Source organism: Ochotona curzoniae, unplaced genomic scaffold (assembly GCF_017591425.1).
Source record: "Ochotona curzoniae isolate NIBS_2020 unplaced genomic scaffold, NIBS_Ocur_1.0 contig_2927, whole genome shotgun sequence".
NCBI classification, from domain to species: Eukaryota; Metazoa; Chordata; class Mammalia; order Lagomorpha; family Ochotonidae; genus Ochotona; species Ochotona curzoniae.
This window is the reverse complement of record NW_024465654.1, coordinates 328,954-339,626: the sequence shown is the minus strand read 5'-3', so window position 1 is coordinate 339,626 and position 10,673 is coordinate 328,954. Positions and strand designations below refer to the sequence as shown.

Sequence of the window (10,673 nt, the reverse complement as noted above, 5' to 3'; positions counted from 1 at the left end):
TTTTCTTTTTGGCGAGCAACGATTTACGGTGACACACACTCGTTGATATTTTTCCTTTTCTCACCTGAGTTCCTAGTAGTGCTCTCACCAGCTTGTGGGTGCTAAAACCAAGCACAAAACAGTAATTTCCTGTTGGTGAGTGATGCAAGTCCTTTCTCTGGGCGAGTGGGTAGCTTCTCTGACTTGCAGTGACCCAGCAGGTGCCTCCTCAGATTCCCACGAACTGCATTTTTAGCACAAGTCTGGCATCTCCTTCCTTCAGGTATGTTTAGCCATTTCTTGTTCTTCTGAAATCCCCTCCTCCTGCAACTCCTGAAGGATATAACCAGTAGACCATTGTCTTTGAGGCGCGTTCTCTTTTTGGGCATTTAAAAATAAAAGCAAATGTTAATTTTCCCTTGACTTCAGGGATATTAAAATTCTGCTTTACTGCCTCTTTTTATTCCTGCCACCTTTGTTGCGTGCCTAGCGACACTTCTTCAGTTTCTCAGGAATATGGACGTAGGTATTCAGGAATCTGACGAACAGATGACTTTGTTCCGATCATGTTTCATCAGTTTTGTACTAGAGGGCCACTATTAAGAAAAGAAATACAAACAAAAAGCTGTTCAAACTTTCAATTGTAGATATTTTAGTATTCAGTTTATTTTGGTTAATTATTTTTAGTCATAGGTTCAACAAACTGCGTGCCAATGGGGTGAGATTTTTAGCTAAAGTCTAAAGGACCATTAGCCAGATTATTAATTACGAGGTCACTCAGGGAAACTGTGAAGTGCAAATATGAATTCCATCCTTCAGCTATAACTTGTGCAAGGCAACCAGGAGCCTCAGCTGACTGTAGCAGAAAATTGGCTGTGTCAGATGACTCGGTTTCAAGCCATGAACTACAATGGTGCTGGAAGCTATAGGCTTAGGAATTTTAGAGATTAACCATTGTGGATCCAGGACTGATTTTTCAATTCCGTATTAGAGAAGTATTCACTTACAAGAATTGGTTAAATGGCTCCCAACTCTTTTAGGGTGATTTTTATTTCTTTTGCCTTTGAACGTTTGCTGGTATGTTGTCATGTATATCTGGGGCTTCCCAGTTAGAGAAATAGACTTATCTGGTTTCCAATGCAGTGTTTCTCCTTTTCATTATATGCCTTTCCAAACTGTAGAAAGATGCACTGATGCTCCCACTGCGTCCCACACAGATTGTTCCTCTGTAAGGATGAATGAGGAGATCATAATCTACATGACACCAAACCAGAACTTCCAGCAGAAGCACACAGCAAAAAACAAACTCAAGAATAAATCTAATTCAAGGGAGCTGCCGTTAACCAAGGGCGTGCTAAGACACCACACACGTTTTAAAAAGCATCAAGTTGCAGCAAAAGATATCACTGGCAAAGGTAACATAGTGTATTCAGTAAACAAATAGAGAATGTTCCAGATGGTTATACACTGGGGAGACACAAACATATAGGAGAGAATCTTTTATGAGTCTTGTTAGAAAATATATAAGTAGCATGCTGTCACAAAAAATGAAAAGAAACAAAGGAAAGAAAGGAAAGAGAAGGTTGGAGTAAAGTGTGTCTTTGGAATAATCTACGAAATTCATGAACTCTGCTCTCTACATATTTATAAATAAGATGTAAAATAGAGAAAATCTGTAAGTAAAAGGTTAAATATGATTTAGGTTGATGGAGGCCAAATAGTAAATATGACGTAGATGGTAACTTGGATAGTTAGAAATTTTCCTGCTCAAGTGACAGTCGATTTAGACTTTGGAGAAAGAACAGGCAGTGAAAGATTGCCCACGTGCCTGGGCCCCTGTCGCCCCTTTGGACTCCAGGATGTAGCTGCCCCTGACTTCAGCTTGGGACGGACCTGGATGTCATGGCCGTTTGCAGAGGGAGCCAGTGGATGGAAGAGCTCTCTCTCTCCTTTCTTTGTTGCTGTGCCTATCAGATAAATGACTAATTGGAAGTAGAGTAAGATTAGAGCAGTGAAAGCAGTGGGAAATTAACTTCCTTTGTACAGAGTGTCAGGAATCAGAGGTGGAGAAATTACTGGGTGCAACTGCTTGAGAGGAGTGGGCAGGATTTCTGGGTGAGAGTAGAAGAGATCTGGTGTTAGTCGTTGGCACTGTTGTTATTTCAGTGACTCAAAAAAGATTTTATTTTCGTATTTGGCTTTCTTACTCTGTGCTCATGTCTTCAACACCTTCACAGCGAGTTTCTGCTCTGCCAGAGGAGATCAGGCCCGACTCCGCCACAGACACCCTCCGTGCCCATGGATCCACCAAGGCCCTGCAGCCACGTTTTCTCATTTTAGACAATAACTTTAGTTTCTACAGCACAAACCCCTCCAATTTCCCTCAGGAACCCAATATGTGCTGTTGTTGGGGGCTTCCCAGCCATCGTGGTATAAAGCAAACAATTCTATATCTAGGAGTTCAGGACAGTCTAGTTTTGTTAGCAGTTGCACGGCAAGAAAGCCTATGGCGGCATGTCAGTGTGGGAAAGACAATCCTGCAGCAACTATAGCAAGTTCTAGAAGTAAGCCATGACCTACATACGACTTTAACTGCATTCAACATCACAAAACCTAAGGCTCAATTTAATTTTGTTGAGAGCTTTTTTTTTCAGCTCCACTGATTATAAAAAATTATCATTTTTCAAACAGAGAAATGATTCAATATTTTAACAGATTTGATAGAGGTGACTGAAACAAGCTGACAGTCTGTAACTGGTAAGTGCACGATTGGGTCCTACAGCAGTAGGTTGCAACAAAAAGTCTTTCAGGTGTGTGCCGACAAAGGCCAGTGTAATGCATCATGTCCACAGGTGTCAGTCCTCCAGGACTGTGGGTTATCGTGACCTACAGCCAGCTCACTGTGTTTCGTAACACCAGGAACTTCCTGCTTTCATCTATCTCTGATTTGGTACCCATTATCCAGACTTCTGCAAATGTCCCCTGACCCTTCCTTGGGTTTGAATGGAGTCTTCACTGTAAGATGCTCCCTAGACATGGCCTTTCCTTGTCCTGCCATCTTGCTCTCTCAGCAGATCGTGTCCCTTTTCCGTGGAGGCTCGTCTCCGTGGTGCTCAGCATCCTGTGCCTTTTCCTCATGGCCACCGTTATCACAGTGGCCTTTTTTACTGCAAACTGTAAGTAACTGGAGAGTATTCTTCCTGTCTTTCCCTTGGGAGGGTTCCTTATTTTATAGGCTACAATGAGCAGATGTAAGCCTTGGGGCAATTTACCACACCAAAAGAATTTTCTCTTTTTTTTTTTCCTATTATCATTGATGATTTATTCTTAGAGAAAAATTACCTTTTAAAATTTCTAATTAAAATTTTTGACATACAGAAACTGTTCTTATTCGTGGGGTACTATATGATGTACAAATATGCTACATTTGTGTATATATGTATATATAAAGTGCAATGACGAATCAGAATACATACATTTATCTGTTCAAACATTTAACATTTCTTCACAGTGGAAGCATCTGAAATCCTGTCTTCTAGTTTGTCCTTAGAGAAATATATAATATATTATCTATGGTTAATGTATTATATATACCTCTGCCCCAAACATAGTCTTTCATATTTCATTTTGATGTACAAATTTAAAGGAGGGTTAATTGTAATATTGATTTTTTTGTAGCAACTTCCAAACGAACATCTTTTCTGGTCCAGCAAAAAGGTAGGTAACAGTTTTATAGCTTCACTTCTACTCAGTTACACAGGAAAAGCATTTATAATTTGTAACAGTTCCACAAACATGGAGTCTTTCTGGGTAAGATGACTTGGCGTCTCTTAACGAAAATATGAGTCCAGACAGTAAATATTTCATATTCATGTTAACCAGGGGTTTACATTTGGCAACTACAGTCATACACACAGAGGTTTCTTTTTGGGATTCTCATAAGATCCAATAAGTTCGTAAAGGAATTGAATTAATTCAAGTGGAGAGCAAAGTTTGGAGATAGAGAGTTTATATTGGCAGAGTAAAATTTCAACAAAAATCCACTGAACAGTGACACATGGGAAAGACATTCCAGCTCCGAATGGCTTAGAGGTAGAGAAGCTCACAGCTCGGTTACTCCGTAGTTAGACTCCAGAGGGATCTTAAAAGGTAGCATAAATTCGGAAGACAAATAAACGCAGAAGTTGGTATTTCTAACTCATTCTCATTATAATTAATTTTTTTGTCCTTTATAATGCTGCTACTGGTTATAACACATACTTGCAAAGTGTGTTTTAAACAAGTAATAAGTAAACTTAGACTCTACAAATCTCTCCTTTGTCATGTTAGAAAATCTTTGTCCAGGACCTCCGTACCACCCTTGTCCAAAGAACTGGGTGTGGTTCAAATGTAGTTGCTACTACTTCTCCAAGGAAAAGCTGACTTGGAGAGAGAGCCAACGTGCCTGTTTATCTTTCAATGCCACTCTCATGAAGATAGACAGGGAAGAATGGGTAAGTCACACCAATGGGGTGTCATCCGGGTGCATGGGATAGGGAGAATCAAATCAGCTATTTCTATGTGGTTGATGAAAATAATGTGGCTGTGATAACTGTGTATGTTTGGTTACAACCAGCATTTCTTCTCTTTGGACTCTTTCCATTGGATTGGCGTCTACTCTAAGGCAACGGATAAGCACTGGTTATGGGAAAATGATTCGGCTGTCCCCTCCGATACGTGAGTGTCTGCCTGACACAGTAGTACTTGGCTAATCATTGCACTTGTCCCAAGGAATGAATCAGGGGCCCCTGGGGGCGGGGAGAACAGGAGAGATACATGGGGAGCCAGGGAGAAAGACAATAACTGAAATCCCATCCTGGATGTGGGGCTATGAATTCCAGAAGCAGATAACATTTCTCAGCTCCTTCATGTGTCCTTTCTTAATTTTTTTTTTTCTCACAAACTGTGTCAGTTTTCTAGAGATGGCTTGGCAAGTACAACATACTGGGGTATATACACTATAGAGATTTATTTTTTCACTCTGATGGCTAGAAGAGAGGTGTGATGTTGTAAGCAGCTTGGTTTCTTCTGAGGTCCCTTCCCTTGGCTGGCAGATCATCCTCTCCCCATATCGTTTTATGTTTTTATTTTTTCCCTTCTACACTTACTTTTGTCTAAATTTCATCTTATAGTCATATTGTATTAAGATTATCCAAATATCTTGTTTTAACTCACTTAATGTTATTATTATTATCTTTAAAAGAAGATTCAAAAGTTAAAAAGAGGGAGAAAGAGAGAGAGAGGGATTGATTCCATCCACTGGTTCACTCCCAAAATGGCTGTAACAGCCAGGGATGGGCCAGACAAAATGCACAAGGAGCCAGGAGCTTCACTTTGCTCTCCCACATGAGTATCAGGGGCCTCAGCACATAGCCATCTGTCACTGTTTTCCCAGGTCCTTAGCAGGGAGCTGGATTGGAAGTGGAGCACCCAAGCATGAACAGTGCATTTAGGATGCTGGTGTGGCAGGTGGCACCGCTAAGCTGCAATGCCAACCTCTCACTTAGTCTTTTGAAAAATACTATTTTTTTTAAAAAAAAATTATTTATTTTTATTGGAAAGGCAGATATACAGAAAGCAGGAGAGACAGAGAGGCCGATCTTTCATCTGCTGGTTCACTTCCCAATGGCCGGAACTGAGCTGATCTGAAGCCAGGAGCCAGGAACCTCTTCCGAGTCTCCCACATGGGTGCAGGGTGCCAAGGCTGTTATCTATCACTGATTTCACATTACTAACATTTTATGTGTGTGTATATATATATATATATATATCACTACTAGTAGAAATTAACTCATATTAAATTTCATATAAATTCTGTTTCTCAAATTTATATATAAAATAAATGTTCTATAGTTCTTCCCTCTAAGATTTGATTGTAAAGTTTCATGCCTTTTAGATTTTATCTAAATTGTGCCATTTCTTCTATTCTAGATTTTTTCTTCCTTTGTTTCAGAAACGCGTCTGCCTTTCTTATAAATCAAAAGGAGTTTGTTTTAGTGAGGACTGTGAGAATACACTGCCTTACATTTGTAAGAATCATCTATGAATTCACAGAAGAGATGAAAATTATTCTTGTCTCATCCTACGTCTTGACAGTACTGCTAGTGGTCACTTCCTTGTTCTATGGAGAAATATGGAAAATCTATTTCTTTGGTTTAATAAAGATAAAATGTTGTCAATCAGATTCTAATGTCTTTTTTTCAAATGTACTTTAGTCTTGTTGAGTAGCTATGGTTTGATTTGGGTGACTTTTCATGAAAGCACACAGTGATGATATTTAGGAGAATGTATTTGTAAGCATGTATTTTAGGAGCAATTATAATAAATAATTTCTGAATTAACAGAGATAAGATAAGATTTGTGGAAATTAACGAGGCTAGGAGACATGCAGTTATATTAAACAGATCCTTCAGAAACTTACAGACGTTATGTATGAAAAAATTACACGTGAGTTTTAAGGTTCAAATCTGTTGCATTGCAATAAATTTGTCTTTTTAACTTTGAGCTTTTGAATTGCTCCTCCTGTGTGTGTTTGCATCTATATCTTCTTTGCATATCATTTTTTCAAATTATATTAATTAATAATAAAGGTATATGATACTGGAAAAAATTAGCATAACTTCACAAGAAACAGTCTGTTCCATAAAGTTTGGGATTTAGTTTTATGCTTGATTAGAATTCAAAAGTCTAGCATATTTCACAGTCTTGTCACCCTGGGACAACTAATTAAAGTAACAGATGTAAGTCAAACTGAAGTACAAAAAGGGTTTGCAGTACAGGATGACTCAAAGAGTTGCAACCACAAGGGAGACCAGGAGGAAGCTCCTGGATCCTGGCTCTTGGCTTTGGATCAGTTCAGCTCCGGCCATTGTTGCCACTTCGGCAGTGAACCAGTGGATGGAAGATCTGTCTCTCTGTCTCTCTCTCTTTCTCTGTCAATCTGTCTTTCCAAAATAATAATAATAATAATAATAATAATAATAATAATAATAATAAGTAAATCTTAAAAATTAAGAATACTAATAAGGGACTCTTGGCATCTGCAGGTCTCCTAGCTTGAGTCAAGTATAATGAACGAAGAGAAACTTTGAGTAAAATTTAGTAATTCATTCGCTGAACCGATTTGCATAGCTGAATTAACATGATTTTGTAATGGAAAATGGCTAAAATTTTTGAATAATCTGAGAATTATTGGTAGCACTGGAGATGTGCTGATAATGGTTAAACAGGAACTTGGGAAAGGAGGCAAGAATTCATTTAATCAGGAATTCAATATTTATCTTATTCTGAAGATTTGTTTACTTACTTTGTCAGAGTTATAGAGGGCAGAGAAAGAGACAGAGAGCAAGACATCTTCCATCTGCTTATTTGCTTCCCAACTGGTTATAACAGCCAGTGATGTGCCAGGCTGAAGCTGGTAAGAACAAACCTCAGTGCCTCAGGGATAGTTCCTCACTGCCACGATGATGGCATCCTCATGATCACGTGGTGTGATTTTGTATTATTGTTTCTGAGGATCCATCTGACTTCAAAAGAAAGCGTGAGAGATGAGAGCATTCTTCAGTGCAGTTATTAACATTTGATCTTAAATTCATAGAGCACATCTGTGTATCTGGTTTAACATAATCTCTGTGTGCTCACCAAGTTCCCTTTGCCATCCAAACATACTGTGTTTTACAATATCATCTTGCAATGCACAGTCCCACTGTGACCCACGGAAGCCTGTGCAGGAGCTTGGATTAGAGAGAATTTGGTGAAGCAACCCACTTAGCTTGAACTAGACTGAAACTCAAGCTCACAGACCCATGGTGCTGGGCAACCATCTCAACCTGTGCAGGATCTCCAAAAATTACTCTCAGATCTCCATGCAGCCTGTGAAGAGAGGAGCATTGTGATAGAACAATGACAAACAAGCTGCCCTACTAAAGAACATTTTCTTTCTTTTTTTTTTAAGACAGATCACATTTATTGCAGACACATTTTGTAATAATAGATGTTATCTAAAAATATTTCCAAGGTGTGAAAGTAACCTTTAGCTTAAATATTCTTATTAGGAAACTTAGCTTCTTTCTTACAAGGGTTTCTGAATTCATGTGTCCATAGACTTGTTGGAACTGAGGCTTAAGCAGACTAGGCAGTCAACTGAAGAGTTAGCCAAGCATGAAATAGCAATTTTGAGGTTCATGTCTTCATGTTTGAAAACACAGCGAGTGATCTTGTGGTTCACAGACCGCATCCGAAGATCAAATGTGGCCCATTGAGCAGTAAGAAATCAGCTGTCTGTGGGTACGCTTAAACAAAGACACACGCAGAGGCTCCTTGAACAATACGATTCAAATCCTCAGATCAAAGAGAAAAAGGCTTCCACTCCCTGCGTGGTAGACCATTGCTCCAGAGTGGACGGATGCTACAATTTGGAGAGAGATACCTGGTTCAGTAAACAGCATCAATAAAACCAGTGCTAATGTAGTGACTGATAGCTTTCACTAATTTTTCAAATGACCAGTTTGTTTTCTTTTAAAAAAAGATCTATTTAACTTTCCAACAATGATTTTATTAAATGTAGGTGGGATAGTTCTTCAAATATTTCTGTAGGTAACACACACACACATAAATGTCTAATCGGGAAAGATAAGATTGTAATGACATACCAACCTGAGAACCTTGCATTCTGCATATGTGGTTTTCCTCTTTTACGTTACTGTGTTTCGTAGCATAATTTATTTTTATCGAGTTAGAAGAGTATGTGAAATAGCACTTTTAACCCACACACATCACACTGTCCACCAGGGGGCTCTCATGCCCTTTTCATTTTGTTAGTTGTGGGCTGTGAATCACGCATGTCAGGACAAGGAGTCCCAGGTCACTTCCACAAACCTGCCTTACCACAAGGAAATGTTCTATTCAAGATCACAGCTTCTCACCAGCATCTCCACTTAACCTATTAAAAAAATAGAAAAAGGAAGAAAAAGGTGACTAATCCCTAGGGGGAAACTTTGTCCTTGAATCTGTGCTCCGAGGAAGAATGCTGGGCTCAATGTCTTCCTGGAGCTGCTGCTTCCCCAAAGAGTTACATCTTGTTCGTTGATGACTTGGCTGCTTGAAACCTGATGTGGATGTGCTGTGAAGAGCTGAAAGCTGACTGGGCACTCCGCTTGGCTGACCAAGTTCATTTCCATACTTTAGCTAACACTTGAACCACGTGATGTTTTTATGGATTCATGAATGAGTCGTTTCCGGGGCTTACCTGTGGGACTTCGAATTGCAAACCTGCACTGGCAGATCAGTCGCCCCTCTGTAGGGCCGTAGACTGCAGCTACGAATTCTCATTGCGACTCGTTGGGATCAGATCGCTGCCAAGTCAGCTGCTTGCCGCCCTTGCTGCCTGGAGCCCCCGTCACTCTGGGCTTGGCAAACGTGGAAGCCTGATGCAGTGGCAGGGACTCACTTCTGGCGCTGACTGCCACGGCAGGCCACTTGGACCACTCCTGCCCAAGCTGGTCCCGGTGTTTCCTGGGGAGGCTGCCACAAGGGCTAGGGCCTTTCCCACACCTGACTTTTGGCAGAACTACAGTGGAGGTTTGAACTCATTTGGGTCTGTTATGGGCTCAGTGCTGTCATCACTTTTTTAGACTTTTTTAGATTTACTTATTGTTATTGGAAGATCAGATATATATATAGAGAAGGAGAGACAGCCATTACTCCTGCAACAGCTGCAGTAGCTAGTTCACCCTCAGCAGTAGCTAGGGCTGGGCCAGGCTGATGCCAGGAGCAGGGGAATCAGTCATTTCCCTTTAGTGGCTGGGGCTTAGCTGCTCAATCCATCAGCTGCCTCCATGTGTATTGACAGGGAGGAGTGGAGACAGGACACAGGAACCCAGCACTCTGATGGGTCCAAGTGGAGTTGTAACTTTCAGTTTTAACTCTTGAAGGGAATAGCGCAACAACACTGTATGTGAAAGAACAACTCCTGGCCAGTCCCTGCCTTATGTCCATTTTCCAGCTCTACTGATGTTGTCATGCTAGTGGGTGACTCACGCTAGCCTGGATTCTAATACCATTTCCTTATTCTCATTTAAACATATTTATTAATTTATTTTATATAATTGAAAAGGGGAGAGAGAGAGAGAGAGAAAGAGAGAATGAATGAGGTATCTGGTAGTTCATTGTCTGAAATACCTGAAAAGGCACAACAGACAGATGAAAACTCATTCGAAGCCAGGAACCCAGCTCTCCACCAAGTCTCTTTGTGGGTTACTTAAGCCATCACCTGCTGCTTCCCACCGTGCATTGGCAGGAAGCTGGACCAGAAGTGGGGCAGCTAGGACTTGAATCAGTACTCTAATAGGAGCGTGGGAGTCTCAAGCAGTTGCTTAATCCACTGAGGTGCAATGTGCGTCCTGTTTTCTTTATTTTCAAAAGCATTTTGTTATGAATTCTAAAATAATCGTATGCATTTAGATTGCATTCCTGCTAAAAGCAGCAATGAAGTTGCGCTTCTACTGATAACAGTAGGATTGCTTCTTTTAAGCCATGCAACAAAATTATGCTATTTGATTCACCTTTATTGCAAGAATTAGTTTTGCCTTATGTTTTTTTTTTTTTATTTCCCCCATGTGAATTGTGTTAAGCCTGTTCCAAAAACTTTCTGCTCC

General features: G+C 40.2%; 1 protein-coding gene across 4 annotated transcripts; it reads left to right on the top strand.

The window, feature by feature from the left end:
- Positions 1–6,232, top strand: LOC121155420 (killer cell lectin-like receptor subfamily E member 1). Of its 4 annotated transcripts, XM_040978720.1 has the most exons (7): positions 1–262; positions 1,197–1,394; positions 3,051–3,155; positions 3,658–3,696; positions 4,309–4,472; positions 4,595–4,695; positions 5,950–6,229. In XM_040978720.1, exons 2-7 carry the CDS (start codon positions 1,214–1,216, stop codon positions 6,062–6,064), a joined length of 705 nt encoding a protein of 234 aa, XP_040834654.1. In that variant the 5' UTR covers positions 1–262; positions 1,197–1,213; the 3' UTR covers positions 6,065–6,229. The 4 variants fall into 4 exon arrangements, with proteins under 4 accessions (XP_040834654.1, XP_040834653.1, XP_040834652.1 ...); XM_040978719.1 differs by lacking the exon at positions 1–262 and having other exon boundaries at positions 310–1,394; positions 4,643–4,695; positions 5,950–6,232; XM_040978718.1 differs by lacking the exon at positions 1–262 and having other exon boundaries at positions 310–1,394; positions 3,054–3,155.
- The last annotated feature ends 4,441 nt before the right edge of the window (positions 6,233–10,673 follow it).

Coding starts and splice junctions, on each gene's coding strand:
- LOC121155420 (XM_040978716.1), top strand. CDS start 1,067: ATGTATATCTGGGGCTTCCCAGTTAGAGAAATAGACTTATCTGGTTTC. Junction 1,395..3,050: donor AAAAGATATCACTGGCAAAG/GTAACATAGTGT, acceptor TTGCTCTCTCAG/CAGATCGTGTCCCTTTTCCG. Junction 4,696..5,949: donor TCGGCTGTCCCCTCCGATAC/GTGAGTGTCTGC, acceptor CTTCTATTCTAG/ATTTTTTCTTCCTTTGTTTC.